Source organism: Nematolebias whitei, chromosome 8 (genome assembly GCF_014905685.2).
Source record: "Nematolebias whitei isolate Nwh7 chromosome 8, NemWhi1, whole genome shotgun sequence".
NCBI classification, from domain to species: domain Eukaryota; kingdom Metazoa; phylum Chordata; class Actinopteri; order Cyprinodontiformes; family Rivulidae; genus Nematolebias; species Nematolebias whitei.
In genome coordinates this window covers 33,238,853-33,258,111 of record NC_056505.1, presented here as the reverse complement: position 1 = coordinate 33,258,111, position 19,259 = coordinate 33,238,853, and the positions used below count along the sequence as shown (strand labels likewise).

Genomic DNA, 19,259 nt, shown 5'->3' with positions numbered 1-19,259 from the left:
CCCCCCCCCCCACCCCCCCATGCCTCCAGCATGCTATTAACTTCACTTCTAGCAGAGACGCATGAGGAGCTGAGATTATGTTGAACTTTGTTGCAGAAAATGTCAATTTATTCCTTTTACTTTACAAAAACTTTATGGATACATTTATTTTTTAAACATAAAGTCAAAAAGAGTTTGTGCAAAAATCAAAGCATTTGCTGTGAAGCCTCTTCAGAGAATTGTACATATGTGAAGTGGCGTTCTCTTTAAGGCGCGTTTGTTTTAGAGATAATTATTGTCTGCTCCAGGAAAGCAGGTGAAAATGTTCATGTTGTGATTTTTAACAAAGTATCTCACAAACCAGTGAATGGATTTGAATAAAACGTGTTGGATGTTCGTCTAGAGCTGATTAAAAACAGGTCTCTCTTGTAAAAGAGTCCTCGAGGCTCAGTGAGACTAACCTGAATAAATAAAGGTTGAATGAATTAACTTTTACAGTCAACTCAATTCAAAATGGCCACCACAGCCAAGTGACCTTAGCAATCACAAAATTATGACTTTTACTTCCAATGAGCTAAAACCTGGTGTAGTTTAAATCGTCCTCAGAGGCTCGAGATCCTGCAAAACGTTCTTCTTGAAGAAGCGTCTGTTCCTCGTCTTACGGTGAAATTAGTTTAAACTGTGGCATGAAAGAGGATTTGTGTGTGTGGGAGGAAACTAAAGCGAAACAGACTGGGTTCAATATAGAGTTCTGGTTCTGTGTCATTTCTGCAGCCCCCCCCCCCCCCCCCCCCCCCCGGGGGCCTCTCAACTGTCTGATTTATGGAACAACCAGCTCTGTGGGGGACTGGAGTGCACAATGAAAACCACATGTTGGAAATGACTTGTAGCTGTTCATGAGCACTAAACCTGCGACTGCATCAGTCTGAGGGTTTATCTGTTGCAGCAGAATTCAGCTGCCAGCTAATCTGTTGCTCTGCATTAAAGAGCGACGGCAAACAGCTTAAAGCTGCTCAACTCCCTGCACGTCATTACAGCTCAAGTCAAGCCACGGGGCAAAGCAGCGCTAAGAAAGCAGAACAAACTTTTGGCCAATTAGGCTGAAAAGCAGAAATGAAGTGGAAATTATCTGAAAAAAGTTTAAATTAAAAACAGCTGAAAAGTAGCTAAAAAAAAATTAGAAATAAGCTTCAATTGTCAGAAGGAAGTGGAGAGAGCTGAATTAGGCTGAGAAAAGCTGAAATGTGTTCAAAAATGTGGAATTAGCTGAAAATGCTAAAATTAGCATAAAACAGCTAAATAGAAGCTGAAAAAGCTTAAACTAGCATAAATAAGCTGAAAGGAGCTGAAATTAGCAGAAAAAAGTTAATTGGGCTGAAAATAGCAGAAATTACCATTAAAAATTTTGAATTTATCTAAAAACAGCTGAAATTAACAAGAAAATGCTGAAAATGTAGAGCAAGCTTAAATTAGCAGAAGAAGGCAGAAAGAACACATTTGCTCAGTTAGGCTGAAAAAAGCAGAAATGAACACGCACAAAAAATGGAAATATCTGAAAAAAGCCTAAATTAACAACAACAAAAAAACAGCTGAAAAGTAGCTAAAAAACACCAAAAGAAGCTTAAGTTCATTCATTCGTTCAACCTTTATTTAAACAGATAAATCACATTGAGCCTTGAAGACTCATTTACGTTACATTTAAGTTACCAGAAGGAAGTAGAGACGGCACATTTAATCTGAATTAGGCTGAGAAAAGTTTAAAGGGCAGCACGGTGGCACAACTGGTAGAGCTGCTGCCTCTCAGCAAGCAGGTTGCCCCGGTTCAATTCCCTGTCCCGGGGGCCTTTCTGTGTGGAGTTTGCATGTTCTCTCAGAGCATGCATGGGTTTTCTCCAGGTACTCCGGTTTCTTCCCACAGACCAAAAACATGCATGTTAGTAATTTGAATTGTCCCTAGGTGTGAGTGAGAGAGTGAATGGTTGTTTGTCTCCTGTGATGGACTGGAGACCTGTCCAGGGTGTCCCCCGCCTCTCACACTGTGACTGCTGGACACGGGCACCAGCGTCTCCCAGACCTAACAAGAAAAACAAAGAAGCATTTAAAGAAAATGGATGGAGTGCAGAAAAAGTGTAATTAGCTGCAAAAGCTAAAATTAGCATAAAAACGGCTAAATAGTAGCTGAAATAGATGGAAAAATGTGAAACTGAGCTGAAAGGAGCATAACAAGCTGAATTAGCAGAAAAAAGTTAGAAGTACAAAAATGTTGTAGCAGAAAGAAAGCAGAACAAAACAGCTGAAAGTAGCTGAAAAAAGTTTGAATTTGCACAAGGAAGCTGAAGCAGAACAAAATGTGACAGGAGCAGTAAAAGGTTGTAAACACATCTAAAGATTTGAAGGATGTAAAATGAGCTCAATTTCTATGAGGAAAAAAGTGGCAGAAAAGGCTAAACATTTCAACAAGCTAAAGCTGCAGCAATACTAAAAGTCACAGCACTGTTTTCCTGAAGGAGCTGAATGTTTCGATACCTCAGCCTCCCTGCACTTCACTACATTTCTTGAGCGTCGTGCTGTTTAACAGTGAAGTCCCTGGATTATCATGTGAACAGGGCTGGGGTCCTGCAAATGTTTATAGATGAGAGCGACACCCCCCGAGATCCATCAACGGTTAAAGAACAACGTAGCCCCACAAACACAGCAGAACGTTAACAAGACAAGGAATGAGAACAGAAGAGACGTTGAGGCTCGTGGAAAAAGACCAAGAATCCAGATTGAAAACATCTGGAGCGAGGCTCTGCAGGGGGGAGTGAAGCGGGAAGTGGACGGATCATGTTTGCAGAACAAAAAGGTCTGAGGCAGAAAACACAACAAGACGGGGAGCTGAGAACAGGAAGCGTGAAGAAAGTGGAGACAGATGAGACAACTTGGAGGTCAAGGTGCTTTAAAGACTGTTTTGAAGTGGTTTGATGTGTAAAATGTAAATAATTAATGTCTTACCTGTCGTAGATAGCCCTTTGAATGGACTCAATTTGGAGGAATGAGTTTGATTCTGACAAGGCTAATGAAGAAATCCAAACTCAGCTAAAGACAAACATTACTTATTTACCAGAGATGAGCATTTTAAAAACACTGCTGCTTTGGGCAGCACGATAGCATAGTGGTTAGTACTGTTGCCTCACAGCAAGAAGGTGCTGAGTTCAGTTCCCAGGGTGGGCGTGAGACAAAATTGCATGAAAGAGTCTGATTCTTGTTTTTTTTTTTTTTTTTTATTATTATTTGCAGTTTTTAACATTTCTGTAAGTTTTACAATGTTTACATAAAAAGGGAACAGTGTCTGAAGTGTCCGTGTTTACACCGACCGTCCTGAAGCTGCTTCTGTCCAGAGAAGACCCAAAGCTGATCTGAGTGGGTCTGGAACATGGATCCTTGAGATCTTTGTCCTGAAAACTGCCACAAGGTCCCATATATTTTTAGACACATTACTTCACAGATTTGATTTTGAACGTCACCGTCTGTGGAATGGTCAAAAGATTTATTTAAATTACGGTGCAAACCAATAATGACCAAAAACCTAATTATCTAGAAACCTTATGTGCCATGTGGTATGCATATAGATGTGGACCATTTATGGCCCGAGGGCCAAATGTGGCCCTTGGACATTCTATAAATGGCCCCCAATATTCTGAATGGAAAACACCTTTTAAATAAACTATTTTGTTTGTTTGTTTGTTATTTTAATCAGTGAAACTTTAATCTAAAGTTAACAGCTTGGACAAATACATTAAAAACATTTAGATTAAGATGAGCTAAAACTTATCTATTATGTTACTTGTTTTTTTCCACAGCTATGAACCTTAAACTCTAAAACAAAAATATACTGTATATCTTTTTTGTGTGTGTGATTTTTGTTGTTTTGCATATTTAGGTTAACAGACATTTTGTCGTGGGGGCCAGTTTACATAAAGTATGTCATATATTCCATACATACTTTTTCATCAAGCATGCTTACTATGTTACAGCAAGAAACAACCAGAACAAAGTATCTTAAACAAAATCTATTTCCCAGTTCTCTAAGCGGACCTTGGAAAGTTTTGAGATAAATGTTGCCGACCTCTGGCCTAGACCTACAAGTTGGACCTGATCAAATCCAAACAGAACTGGCCTCACATGGTTCACAGGGTAATCCCATTCATCAGTGTTTTATAAAGTGGGGGCCGCCAGGGGGCGCTAGGGGGCTCAGAAAGCAGTAGAGAAAAAGATTTTAAAAAAAGCTAAATTAATTTTTTTAATTAACATTTTAAACATTTTAAAGTAATGTAATAAAATCGACTATTTTCAATTATTATTTTAAATTATATTTTATGATATTGAACTATTTTTCACCATGCTCATCTTTCTGAGTGGCTTCAGTCAAATGTATCAAGCTGCTTTAATCTTCAAGCAGAGCAAGAATTAAATTAAGAAAATTCTAAAAAGACTGAAGGAACCGACCAGCAGCTCTGCTGTGGAGGAACCTGCTGCAAAAATAAAAAATAAAAATATAATAATAACTTGTGGCTAGCTAAAATTCAAAGGTATGAGGAAGCAGACATTAAGTACGGCTTCATGCAGGAAAATGGTCATGATTGCCTAAAATGTGTCGTCTGTCTGAAGTCCTGCGCAAACAAGTGTTTAAAACCTTCGAAACTTCAGCTCCACTTGAGTGGGAATATAATCCAGTGTTTAAAACATATTAGTCAAATATAATCCAGTGTTTAAAACGTTAGTCAAATATAATCCAGTGTTTAAAACATGTTAGTCAAATATAATCCAGTGTTTAAAACATGTTAGTCAAATATAATCCAGTGTTTAAAACATGTTAGTCAAATATAATCCAGTGTTTAAAACATGTTAGTCAATAACATTTAATGCTCAGCAGCTGTAATAAATGAATCGAGTGAATAAAAGTTAAAACGTTTTAAAAGCAGATGTCTCTTTACATATTTTGTAGCATTGTTTGTGGGTTTGCGACGGGGGGGCTCAGCCAGGAGCTAATGCTGTTTGGGGGGGCCATGGCATGGAAAAGTTTGGGAACCCCTGCAACCAGTAAATAATTATTTATAAAAAAATTATGCAAGAGTTCAGGTTGTTACCATTTGAAACTGACAAACACATTATTCATGTGAATATAACTTGATTTATATATTTCTTCAGTTTGTACGTAAGTTCTGTACATTTGTCCGGCTGCTGAGTGAAGAGCAGTAATTCTGACGACAAACACCGGCCTGATGGTTCTTCATGAGGGTCTGAACAGAAGATAACTAGTCCTCAACTGGTAAAATAAATCATCTCCCATCCCTATCATCCAGCCATCCATCCATCCATCCATCCATCCATCCAGTAATTGTGTGAGGCGGGGGACACCCTGGACAGGTCTCCAGTCCATCACAGGGACACATAGAGACAAACAACCATTCACTCTCTCACTCACACCTAGAGACAATTTAGAGTTACCAGTCAGCCTAACATGCATGTTTTTGGTCTGTGGGAGGAAACTGGAGAAAACCATGCGTGCACGGAGAGAACGTGCAAACTCCACCCAGAAAGGCCCTGACCGAGCTTGCATCCGGCGACCTACACGCTGATCCACCGTGTCATCACATCCCTATGTTTGACATAAAAAGCTGTGGTGTTCTATGAGGACTTCAGGTGCAGGGTCCCGTCCTGCAGGAGTTTTTCTCTAAAACAACCGACTGCAGAACCACAGTGTTGAAGACGAGTTGTTTAGTCAGGAGCCTCATTCACAACAGCCGTCTTTAGCTCATCTTCATCCAAAGCACAACCTTTACACAGAAACTAATTTGACGTTGGCCTGATTACTCCTTTAAGACTTTATTTCCTTCTCTTGCAGAACTTTAGCAACAATTGCATTAGTCTTTCTTCACAAATAGTCTAATGAGAAATATTTTCATAGTTTGTCTTGAGAGTCGAGCACGTTAATAATAAAAAAAGAAGCTTGTTGCTTGTTTTGACTTTTCTTTTGAGTTAAACTGCAGTGCCTGGACTAAACCGAGCACCTGCTGTCCCTTCACATCCACCTTTTAAACCTTCCCACTGCAGGTAGAAGTGTCTGAACGTTCAGAGGGGACTTTGAACGTGAACGTGAAGCAGCAACGGCACAAACTGTTCTTGTTCCTGGTGAGGGAAGATTCTGGAGGACAGAGGGAGAGACGACGAGCGCTGGGTGGTGGAGTTGCCTAAAGATGGTATGATAAACAACGTGACCCAAAGCGGAAACAATCAGAAGCCATTACAGACCTCACGTCAGAGTTAGGGCGAGCCATGCAGCTTTGGGTGACACACACACTGCAACACACACGTTCTCTGCGTCGTGATGTCAGGCACTGGAGAATTACAGGATTCTGAGGCTCTTTAGAGCGTCTGCGCCCTCTGAGTTCTGTTTACTCGCTTGGTGCACTCTGAAATTTATCACGTAGGCCGACTCCTTCACGTCGAGGTTTGGGAGCAGCCGGGCACTCTCTTCTTAACAAATGAGGACATTTCAAACCAAAAAAGTGTGAAAAAGCACAGATCCCTCTCCGGCCGTCCTTATCAGCAGAGCTCACGCTGAAGAACGTGCCCTGAATGTTTGCCATCCAGACACCAGGTTCATATTTCTTCTTATGTTCATGTAAATATTCAATTAGCGAGCCTAAAACAGCCGAGGCCGCCTCTCGTTGCATCAAACGGGGTTCTTGCCCTCTTCTTTGTGGCTGTTTTTAAACGACCTTTGCTTCGTTTCACACGAGAGGTCACCCGGGGCCTGGACTGTTTGGGATCTGAAACATCTTGAAGCACTTGTTATTAGTGGGTTGATGCCAAATCTGGGTTTCTAAGAGGCCCCTGTTGCCATGTGTAAACACGTGACGCTAAAGGACTGCAAGAAAAAAATGAACTGGTTTTTATGTGAATGAACTATATTTAGCAGAGACAGTCAGATAAAAATATTACATAAATTGTTGTGAAACTTCAGCTTCACAAGCGATGAAGGATTGTTTAGATGGAGACTTGGTGGTGGGGGAAGTGTTACACCCTATTAAATCACAAACACACCGAAGTGCCGGTCACAGTCGGATCTTTACAACATTGTGGCCTTTAAAGGGCGATTCCAAACAAATCGTAACAATTTCTGTTTTGACGGATTATTATTGCCACACAGTTTCATCTTTGGAGCATCCAACTCTGTTAAACAGAGGGCCCAAATTAAAAAAACACTCAAAACACTAAAACAGTAACAATAGTTCAAATTATTCATGCAGAATAATAAATTGCCCAACCTTTCAGGTATACAGCAGGTCTATTCAACCAAATCAGGCCCTCTGGTGAGCTCAGTTTGGTCCACCAATGGGTTCATTTTAAAAAATGCAAGACTTTAAACTGTAAAATAAACTCTTTTAATGACAGTTTCTGGATGTCCGGCCCCTGAGCTCTTGGATTTCAGTAACTGTGGCCTCCGGAGCCATTTTGTTGAATAGCCCTGATACATAGAGTTTAGAACAAGCTTGAATAAAGATCACATTGAAATCTTCACTCTGAAGTGCTCATGTCTCAACCTTGGTCTCTGGCAGCAGAACATTTCTTTCTAATAAAACATTTTATCACAATCTGTCAGTTCAGCTGAATAACAATCTGCAGATTATAATTTACAGATAATAACCTTTGATTTTGCCCTGTCATGGACTGGACACCAGTCCAGGGTGTCCCCCGACTCTCGCACAGTGACTGCTGGACGTGAGCACCAATGACCCCCGCAACCCGAAAAGGAAGAGGCGGGTAAAGATGATGGATGGATTTTAAAGAAGAGAAGAATTCAGCGAATGTAACATTTTAAAATATGTGATAGCAGACTCTGTTTGATGCATGTTAGCTGAAGTCAGAGCCGCTGGCTGGAGTTTTGTGAGACTGTCAGCAAAAGTTTGGATGTTCTTGTTTTCCATGTTGAAAATCTAACAAAATACTGATGAAAGAAGAGTTAAAGTTGATTTTCTTGGCTTCATTGTTGGTTATTTGTTAGGAGAAGTCGATTTATTTAATCAAAATGTGAGGCAACAGACTCGGTTTGTCTTTACTAATTGGCTTTTATGTCTGTGAATGTTCCTGTAAAGTGCCCTGAGACAACTTTGTTGTGATTTGGTGCTATATAAATAAACTGAATTGAATTAGTGAGTCAGGTTTAAGACATTCAAACTTTTATCTGGTGTTCTGGATCAAACTGTTACGAAAGCCATAAATCTTGAGCTGGACATGTATTTTACAACCTTCTGTTTATTTCATTTACCTGATTGTCCATCAGGTCACAAATCATCCCACGTTCTCTTCACAAACAGTTTTTTCCTCCACGTTTGCTTGCAGACGGCTCGATGTCAGTGCATGCAACAGGCCGTTCATTTTGTTCATTAACGGGACTTTTTTCCATTTTCCCATGGTGCTCTGTTTGTGTGTTGAGTGTGAACTCTGACCTTTGAGCTGATAGTGATGGTATGAATGATCTGAATGTCAGCGTGTCTGTTCCTACAGCTTCTTCCAAAAATAATGGCAAAGAAATCCTTCAATTAAAAACGAATGGTGATGCAACGTCATGCACTGTTAGCGGTGAGATTCAGTGTTAAACACGCGGGTTTCAGGTTCTGCATTGAGGGTACTTTTTTTAAACATACCACCTTCAGAAACAGCAAGGAACAGTAATATTTTAAATACTTCAAAAAAAAACTTACAACATTTCTTCCCAACAAAATTTATTTTGCGCTGCAGATGCATTGTCACGGGTACAAAACTTGCTCTACACTAACTTACAAATGTACATATAGTCATTTCTGTTTAGAAATTAATAAATTAGAACAATAAATAGTATTTTATTTGACACAAGCAGCAGACGTATCAAACAGCCTGTAACAAAAGGAAGTACTTCATCTGGGTAACATGGCCCCTTTGACACGTTAAAGTCGATATTTTCAGAAAGAGCCATCTTTCCACGGAAGTGATGGACGACTTGTTTGGAGATGGCATGGTCAGTTATACTAAAAGGTTGCCTAAGAATGTGGACAATCCCGTGTCCCGCTACATCGGAAGTGTCCAGAATGGCTTCAAGTCCTCTAAGCAGGAGTGGTAGTGAACATGTTTATTGACCCTGGACACCTTGCTATCTCTGTGACTCGGGGAGAGTGGAAAGAAGGCATGTGAAGAGGGAAACAGGATTGAGATAAATAACCCTGCCACCGGAACCGCTTACACAGTGCTCGCATGCCAGGGGAGCTGCAGAAGGCCAGAGGTGGGTCTGTGCAGTCCGTGGCTTGTCAGGTTGCCTCAGGCAGGTCATTTGACTGCACCGAGGCACATGAAGTGCTGATTAGTAGTGCGCTTTGAGTGGGGAGGCCAGAGATAAGTGGAGAGGAAGACAGATGTCAGGGGGAAAGGAGAGGGAGGAGTACAGCTGACCCACTAGTTCCCACCAGATTGTAGGATAGACTCTGTTTTTTGAAAAAACTTGTTTTTAATGTCTTGTAAGAATGAAGGCATAACTTTTTCGGTGACACCCTTCTGTTGCACAGCTCTACTTTCACTGTCTGACAAACGGTGACTGATCGTCATGTTTTTACCAGTTTTTTGTTCAAATGCATGTATATTTGTTCACTTGGATTGCACATTAGGTTCATCAACAACGAATAAACACTTCCGGTCCAACATGCATTTATTTCTTTCCTCAAAGACTGTCTTGACTCATCTTCATGTAGCTTATTGTTTATTTTGCATCTTTCCTGTTGTGGTAAGACTTTACAAAGTGTTGAGCTGCCTGAATCGGTGGACTATCTGCAGCCACACTCAGCCACCACCATGCCTTCATACTTGTACTTGTAGGTGACCACACCTGCGTCGTCCAGGTAGAGCAGGGAGATGGGGTCTAGCTTGGTTGGCACACAACATGCCCGAGCTGCCTTCTGAGGACTGTTGATGTTGACCAACGTCTGGACAATGGCGTGCTTCGTCGGCGTGACGTGCTTTGTCAGAGGGTAGGAACAAATGCCTGCGCATTCAAAGGCATCATAACCAGTCGGGGCCACGATCCAACTGTCCCATCCGATGTCCTTGAACTCCACATACAGAGACTGCTTCTTGCAGTGGTTGCCCTTGACATTGCGACGAATGCGGGATGCTGTGTCATAGATCAAGTTAGAGCGCATCTGGATAAGATCTTCTTCGTCTGGGTCTCCCTCAACTCCATCCTCTCCCAGCTCCCCCCACAGTCCATCCATGCCTGTCTCCATGCCATTTTTCAGAACAGCGTTTGAAGTTTCATGGTCGATCATCTCATTCAGCTCTCTCCTGTCGTCACGGTGATCACTGCTCCGATCATCAGAGAAAACAATCAGCAGGGGTTTGTGCTTTTCCTTGGGGCTGTTTTCGATCCTCATGTCTCCTTCAGGTGAACTCATGCCATTGCTGTTGTTCTTCGTGCCTTGAACATTCTCATCGTCACCAATGCTGGAGATGTGCACCTCCAAGCGGCGTGTGGTGCCACCATCAGATCTGTGCCAACGCTGAACGGCGGCAGTGAGGTCAAAAGCCTCCCAGCCATTATCGATCCCGTAAACTTGACGAGAGGATAATTCCACCAGCTCAGTTTGCTCCTCTGTCTCTCTGAACATGTCGCCTCTCACTTCCTTCACATCGGTCGAGTTGTCCAACCAGTCGTGTGGTTCCAGTTCATAGATGGTGACCTTGCGGTCGACACCAGCATAGAGATGGCGGTCAGTTTGCACCAAAGTGTAGAGGCGAAGCTCAGCGGCAGTGATGTGTTCATGATGGGGAATCGACACATTGAAGAGGAGTGGATGACGTCTCACTCCTCCACCACCTACAAAACTGGGATTTGTGTCTAAACAGAGAAAAACAAAAGTTAGATTTTTTTTCAACGCAAAGCTAATTTTATTTACGTATGAAAATGTTATTTCTAAATCCAAACAGCAACATTTTCACGGAAAGCAAAAAACTGAAACAGCTTTGCAAAGAATAGCTCAGAGGAAAAAGGATCATTGTTAGACCAGTCTTAGAACTGTACATTTTTTAATCATTGATTAAAATGTTAATAAATATTATTACTATTGTTATTATTAGAACATATAGGCTATTTAGACAATACAGCACTTCCTAGATTATGGTTATTTGTATATTAAATAAAGCCATCTTGAAAGTTGTACCTTCATTTTTGAAGCTGCGTATGATATTGGCAGTGGGCATGGCAGTCTGGTCATTAGCAAAGCGGTTATAAAGCTCCATCATGTATTCAGGAGGCTCCTCTCTCATACTTCCAGCAGGCAGAGGCGGAGGACCCAAACCAGATAGATTAAAAGTTCGTAGAAACTGCTCCTTCAGGCTTTCCAGCAGATTTTGCATCTTGCTGTTGTCGTCCTGCTCCAGCAGCGATGGATCCACCACTCCTCCATGTCCGTCCCCGAGTCCTGGAGCGGGACGTTGCCTCCGATGAGTGTTGGAGATGGGGCTACTCTCTCCGCTGAGAGGCCCCCAGAGCAGCACGATGGAAAGCAGCAAGAAGAAAATCTTGGAGGTGCAAATGGTTCCCAGTTTAGAGACCCAAATGCTCGCCATGAGAGAAGTAATCTGCAGCTCTCTAGTTTCGACCCTCTAGGGCGGCCTATGGATGAGCTCATGCAACGAGGAAATAAAATGATTTGGTTCTCTCACTGTGTAAATGGTTCAATGAAGTTCTGGTGAGTTCATCTACAGCTTGAGACACTTCTGGTTCCTTAGCCGAAGCTGGATCGGTGTTGACCCATGCACTGACACGAGCCCCTCTGCAGGCGTGTTTGCTCCTGGCGCTCTCCTCCAGATCCCACAGCATTTATTCTCATGCACACTTTTTGAAGTCCCTTTCAATAGGACCGTGGTTCCGGCGACAGGGTGGCCGAGGCTTGTCTTTGTTTGTCCGATTCATCTCTGTTGTGTCCTCTCCCCTGTCAGTCTGTCTCTGTGCACTGCTCTCTCTTTCCCCAGCTCAGTGTTTCAGTCCCTTATCTATAATATGGAGGGCTCTGCATTGCACTGTGCTTGTGGTCTCTTTGTGGGGTGTGTGTGTGTACGTGCCTTGCCTTTAACTGTGTGTGATGCCCTGGTGGGTGCGTTATCTCACAACTTCCTTAATGAGGATTTTATAAACACTGTCCTGTAGCCTCTTCCTTGTGGATTGGCGATTTTGTTGTTGGTGGGTGTTCCAGGGTTGATTCTCTTCACTTGTTTATTTGCTTTGGAAATGGTGGAGTTTTGCAAACAGTTTTTTCATTGAGCATTTCTTTTTGACAAAATACAATGTGGGCCTGTTGATGTTGATGAAAACGGCAGGATACGCCCATCAGACAAAATTGTTCCCAACAAAATCAAAACGCAACAAGGTGTAGGATCACAACGGTGGAAAACAAACGGAGTTTAGTTTGAGTCTAGTTGATCCCAAGAAATATAAAATGTAAAAAGATTCAGCAATCAAGATCTTTGTTCTCTTTTTGGATGTCCTTTCTGAGTTATTACAATATAATAATAATCATCTTTGTAAAGAAGGAAAATAAGGTAAAACACAAAACACGTGGTTTCAACAAGAGCCAGGCAAGGCTTTCTGGAAACATTCCTCTTGATTAGGACGACAGCAACAAGTCAAAGGTGAAGTTTGCAGAGACCTCGTGACAGAGGAAATGTCCACCATTCAACTATGTCAGACATCCAACAAATGTGTGACCAGTGCCACTCTAATGGTGACACGGGCCGTCCCAGCCAACAGCTCTGTGAAGCCTTGATTGTGTCGTCTCCTCAACAGGCCCGAATACTTGCTCAGTTCGTCACCTGCACCCCCTTCCCACCATGCAACTGTCCTTCATTCCTGAGCTTCTTCTCGTGACCCCCAGATACACTCCTGATTTCAGTGCGTCACTGAGATGGGAAAGAATGAGCTTTTCCTGCCTCTGCCACTCATCTGCCACACTGACAGTTGACAGACGTGCCGTTATCTGGTGCTTTGTAGGACTGCTGCTGCAACAGACTACCACATCTTCCTGATGGGCTCGAGGCTTGATAGTGGCAGAGTCCTTTTGCACACACACACAAACACACACACACACACACACACAACTAGGTCCCTCCATGTGGTCTTCATTAAAGGCCTCTCAGGGTGTAACAAATGTGGATTTGTGGAGGCGATGGATACTAAACCTGGGTTAAACTTTCTAACACACAATATTTTGTGCTGATATCAGGTTTCCCAGTTTTATTATGCCCATCAGTCTGCCCAGTGGGATGAAACACAACTGAAACCAGCCCAATTCTGGCTAATAACACTATCATTAATGCTTTTATACTGAACATTATACTGATTGCTACATACCAGAATGTAGCAATCACTAATGTTTGCAGTTTGTAAAGCAAGTTTATTTCTATTGGCAATGGATCAACAAAAGCAAAGTCTCTGTTTAAACATTAAATGAGGCTTAAAGGAAATATTCACTTATTCTGCTGCCAAAACCTTCTTCATCCTTCTATCTATTTACCCTCTTCTTCCTTTTTGGGTCGTGTGTGTGTGTGTGTGTGTGTGTGGGGGGGGGGGGGTGTCACTGGTGCCTATGTCCAGCTATCTGTCCAGCTATCACTGTGTGAGAGACAGGGACACCCTGGACAGGTCTCCAGTCCATCACAGTGACACATAGAGACAAACGAGACAAACAACCATTCACTCTCTCACTCACACCTAGAGACAATTTAGAGTTACCAATCAGTCTAACATGCATGTTTTTGGTCTGTGGGAGGAAACCGGAGTATCCAAAGAAAACCCACGCATGCACGGAGAGAACATGCAAACTCCACCCAGAAAAGTTCCTGGCCAGGATTCGATCCGGTAACCTCCATGCTAAGAGGCATCAGCTCTACCAACTGAGCCACTGTGACTTTCTTCATGTTTGTCAGTAATTTTATTTCTCTTGTTTATGTTTTTATGAATCCATCCATTACTCTGCTCACCAGTGGTGGGATGTAACTAAGTACAAATACTTCGTTACTGTACTTAAATACATTTTTTGTGTATCTGTACTTTACTTAAGTAGAGTTAAATGTGGGTACTTTATACTTTTACTTCACTACATTTTCACATTATTTGAATGGCATCGGTATCAAAACGTAGATGTTTTTGTCTTTTCAACCAGTGTGTCTCTCTGCTGTGGGACTGGGAGTGTCCTCTCAGCTCCACAATGTGCAGAATGTGCAAACACAAACTCTCGTTAACTTCTATTGTGCGTGAGCTTAAAATTTGCACTTCAGAACTGAATGATCTTTTTAAGGTATCATGCTTTATGATAAAACAAACACGTGTGAAGACAAGACACTTCAGCCTCGTAGCATTCACAGATTTCATTCAGCTCAACTTTAAGCTTGTTGCAGAATGCCTGTTTGAGGCTTATATTTTGCTCTTCCTTGATGTCTTCCTGTCATTTTAAGGATGCTGACAGGAAGTGTGTTGTTACCATGGTTACCATGGTGACCCCAGCTGCAATGGCATTTTTTCTTCTTTTTTTTTTTTGCATCTTCTGACATTTCATCTATTTTTTTGTACTTTATTTTCATTTTTATTTGTACCCAATTTGTAAAAAATAAATGAATAATAACATATTAATAATATTAATAATAATAATAATAATAAACCCCTCGACTGTGTTGTAGCATGCCTTGGGACAGATGAAGGATGGCATAATAATATCTTGCACATGAAAAAACACTCGACATGATTAAAGTTTATTGAAATTAGATACCTAATGATGACACTCGTGCGCATGTGCACACCTTCCATCAGTTTCAGACAGTTCAGTTCGTCTGGCCATGTGCATCTATGTAAATAATTTAATTATTCCAGGTGTGGCTCTTCCTTCCCTGTACGCTCTGTTTAACAGATAAGTTCTTGTGGCTGTAGGAGAAACACTTGTTTAAAGTGTCTAACTGAACGGTGACGTTAACACAGGCTTGTCTAACAGGCCACAAGAAATGAGCCTGACACTTTTCTTCAGGGTCAAACAGAATCAATTAGTGCAACCTGGTGATGAAAGATGGCCGCAGGTCAAGCAGCTCCTCCTAAATTAGCCCAGAAAGTCAGAAAAAGATCACTGGGTTGAAGCTCATTTATTGCTCTCTGACTAAGTAAAGCTGAATGTCTCTTTGCAGCTCCTCGTTGCGTCTCTGGGTCTCTTGTTGGCTGCGCTCTGTATTCTTTAAGCAGATCTCCAGAGCGGCCACGCGGCGCTGCTCTGCCTGCAGAGCGTCCTGCAGCTCTGCCACAGTGGCCTTCAGCTCCTTGTTCTGCTGCTGCAAACTGCCAGAGGACAGAAAAACAGTAAACACACACACACAAAACCAAAGTTTGCTTTACAACAACAACAACAACAACAAAAACGATTCTGTTCAGACACTCTGCTGTCGTCGTCATCGCCGCTGCTGAGCTGGACTCACGTGTTTAGAAGCTGCTGCTGGTCTTCCTTCGGCTCTGGCCTGCTGTTGGCCTGCTGCACCGAGCTGCTCACCGTCAAGGTGTCCGCACTCCTCTGATGAGCGAGTACTTGCACTGGCTGGGAGTTACTTTCTGCTTTCTGGAAACCAACAGCTGTGGATGTGTTGTCACTCCCCCTTCGAGCTGTAAGTCTGTCCACCTTGTCCTTGCTGCTCATCTGAGATCCCCCCAAAAATGACCCCGAAGTCCGCAGGTCCAGGATTTTAAAAATGTCTTCTGAAAACGTCCCAGTTTTCTCCTCTATAGTCTCCTGTTTGCAGCTCCACCTGTTGAGGGCTTCTGCCTTTGCTGCCATCCCGGTGAGGGGGCAGTTGAAGGTGGGGAGGGTCTGGGTTCGTTTGCGGGGACTTGCGAGCAAGTCGTCTACGTCGGGGGACAGAGGCTCATGCAGAAGTGTCCGGGGCTGGACGTCACTTCTTAGTGGACCTGGACTGTCAATGTCCTTTTCTTCCTCTTCTGGAGACTCGGACAGAGATGCTCCCCACATCTGAGTGAAACACAAAGAGTTTGAACAGCACAGAAGGAACAAATTGATTATTTGGAAACTTCTGACCTTATCGTGTCGGTTAGTCATGTTTTAATTTGAAAAGCAATTACACAGGATTCTGAGGACTGCTGCCCTGTGCCTGATGCACCTCACCTCTCAACCTGTGTGTCATTGTCTTACCACCCTGAGCAGTGTGGAGGGTGAAATGTGACAAAAGTAAATAAATAAATACATCATGAAATAAATAAATGTAAGCGTTCAATTAAATAAATAAATGTGCCATGAAATAAATTATGGAGGTTGGACTTTGACAAAATTAAATAAATAAATAAATGTAAATATCCAATGAAATAAATAAAGTATGGAGAGTGGACTGTGACCGAATTAAATAAATAAATAAATCATGAAATAAATACATGTAAGTGTTCAATTAAATAAATAAATAAATGTGCCATAAAATAAATTATGGAGGGTGGAATGTCCATCCATCCATCCATTATCTTTACCCGTTTATTCCATTTTGGGTCACAGGGGTCGCTGGTGCCCATGTCCAGCAATCACTGTGCGAGGGGCGGGGTCCACCCTGGACAGGTTGCAAGTCCATCACAGGGACACATAGAGACAAACGAGACAAACAACCATTCACTCTCTCACTCACACCTAGGGACAATTTAGAGTTACCAATCAGTCTAGCATGCATGTTTTTGGTCTGTGGGAGGAAACTGGAGTACCCGGAGAAAACCCACGCATGCACGGAGAGAACATGCAAACTCCACCCAGAAAGGCCCCTGGACCGGGGTTTGAACCAGGGACCTGCTCGCTGAGAGGCAACAGCTCTACCAGTTGCGCCACCGTGCTGCCCAATAAATGTATATGTCCAATTAAATAAATAAATGTGCCATGAAATACATTCTGGAGGGTGGACTGTGACTAAATTAAATAAATAAATAAATAAATGTAAATGTCCAAATAAATAAATAAATTATGGAGCGTGGACTGTGACCAAATTAAATAAATAAATAAATAAATCATGAAATAAATGCATGTAAGTGTTCAATTAAATAAATAAATGTGCCATAAAATAAATTATGGAGGGTGGAATGTGACAAAATTAAATAAATAAATAAATCCTGAAATAAATAAATGTAAATGTCCAATTAAATAAATAAATGTACTTGAGATAAATTATGGAGGGAGGAATGTGACAAAATTAAATACGTAAATAAATACACCATGAAATAAATAAATGTAAATGTTCAATTAAATAAAGAAAAGTACCAAAAAATAAATAAATGTACAATGAAATAAATAAATGTACCAACAAATATCCCCTTAAATAAGTCAATGTATTATTGAATTATTTAATATATAATTAAATTATTAAATATACAATTAAATAATTGAATACACTCACGGTGCATTTATTTATTTAGTTGGACATTTACATGTATTTATTTCAGGATGTGTTTATTTGTTTCATTTTGCCACATTCCACCCTCCAATAGCACTGGGAGAATAGTTAGTTACAAAGTGTGGAGCAGTCAGTAACAAAACCCATGAGTGAATAAAAGACTGGACCTTAAAGCAAAAGGAAAAAAAAACAGAAAGCAAAGCTAAGATACAAAACATATCCAAATAAAAACTTTAAAAACTAGTATTTGTTATATTGACAAGTTATTTAAAAGCATATTTATAAGTTTGCATAAAATCAGCTGCTGATTAAGTCGGCTCAGCATGTAGACACACACTTGATTCTGTGTCAGCAACAAAAATATTAGCATGATGTCACTGCTGCAGGTCATTAATTAAACCTAAAGTCTGAACAAGGCCGTACTTTATTACTTTCAGTCAACATGTTCTGGACGAAGCAAACAATACTGGCCAGTTTTTATTAATCATATTGCTCCTCTATAGCTTTTGTTTATTCAGACATATTTTTCTTGAACAGTAAATAATGCATTTTTTTATATAAAACTAAATTTCTACGCCCATTCTGACTAAAGCAAGCAGTACGTTGATGTCTTCCATCGCTGAGGGATGTCAAAGTAAATGTTTGTAGTTTTCCAGATGAGTGTTTTTCTGGAACAGAGAAAGTAAACCTTAAAGTTCAAGTTCAAATTCAAGTGGGTATGAGTTATACTGTGTAAAAGAATAAAAGTACATTTTAATTTATTTATTTATCTGTTTATTTATTTTGCTTGATGAATCCTGACGAGCAGAGAGAGCAATTTTATCCTCCACAAGGCGCAATGGCGAAGCCAAGAGGTAACCAGTGGTGGCCTTGGTCACCATAGATTACTCTTCTTCCACCCCAGTGATTTGAGGAAGCTATACTTTTAAGCAATATAAAAATTAAAAGCATAGTTCCCTCAAATAATCGAGGTGGCCGGTTAACAAATGTAAATGGTGGTGGCCATCTTGGACTTTGACCTGGCAACCAATTTTCAAAAGGGATCTTATTTCCGTCTTGGCGTAGCCACACACCAAGATAGAAGATATATATACATATAAAATGGACTGTACTTATATACAGTAGCACCTTTCTATCGTGTTAAGACACTCAAAGCTCTTTACAACACAATCTGTGTCCTCATTTACTCATTCATACAGCACTCTACTAGATCTATACAAAGCTAATTGAACCAATCATTCTAAAGAGACTAATCAGTGTTTTTCACATTCAAACACCGGTGGGACACACATCGGAGGCAATGAGGGGTTCTGTGTCTTGCCCAGGGACACTTCAGCATGTGACTGCTGGTGGATTTGAACCCCCAACTCTTGCATTGGAGGACGACTGCTCTAACCACTCAGCCACAGCTGCCTGCTGTTATCACACTAACTTTTCAAGTTATCATGCCCTCAACAGGCACGGATGGACTGTGGGTATTTCCAATTCCCCGTCTTCGCTCTGCGACAGGGGACAATGAATTCAGTTTTTTTTCCCCAGAATGATTTGTTTTTTACTTCTCTGGTGACTGGTTGTATTTCTGAACCATTCTGTGCAGCTTTCCAGCAGCATTAAAACACTATTACTGCCTGTCCCGTATTTTCTGGCCTATAAGTCGCACCTTTTTGCATAATTTCCATGCTCTGCAACTTATACGCCGAAGCGACGTATTTGTGGATTTTTGTCATATTTATAAACCAGTTTTTGACTGAGAGAGGACCGTTTTCATTCATTCTGACTGAAAATACTGAACACTACCA

At 41.3% G+C, this 19,259-nt stretch overlaps 2 protein-coding genes across 2 annotated transcripts in view; both read right to left on the bottom strand.

Annotated features, from left to right (window-relative positions):
• Nucleotides 1-9,818: 9,818 nt before the first annotated feature.
• Nucleotides 9,819-11,634, bottom strand: bmp10 (bone morphogenetic protein 10). The gene is made up of 2 exons (XM_037681211.1): nt 11,211-11,634; nt 9,819-10,888 (listed from the first exon to the last, which is right to left on the bottom strand). The coding sequence occupies exons 1-2, from the start codon at nt 11,617-11,619 to the stop codon at nt 9,819-9,821; spliced, it is 1,479 nt and encodes a 492-aa protein (XP_037537139.1). The 5' UTR covers nt 11,620-11,634.
• Nucleotides 11,635-14,818: 3,184 nt separating this feature from the next.
• arhgap25 (Rho GTPase activating protein 25) overlaps nt 14,819-19,259 on the bottom strand; it is a 37,767-nt gene continuing 33,326 nt past the window's right edge. The window contains exons 10-11 of the mRNA XM_037681199.1: nt 15,505-16,049; nt 14,819-15,367 (exon numbers count right to left, since the gene is read on the bottom strand). Coding sequence (XP_037537127.1) covers nt 15,178-15,367; nt 15,505-16,049 — 735 coding nt within the window. The 3' untranslated portion in view covers nt 14,819-15,177. The remainder of the gene's footprint in view (nt 15,368-15,504; nt 16,050-19,259) is intronic.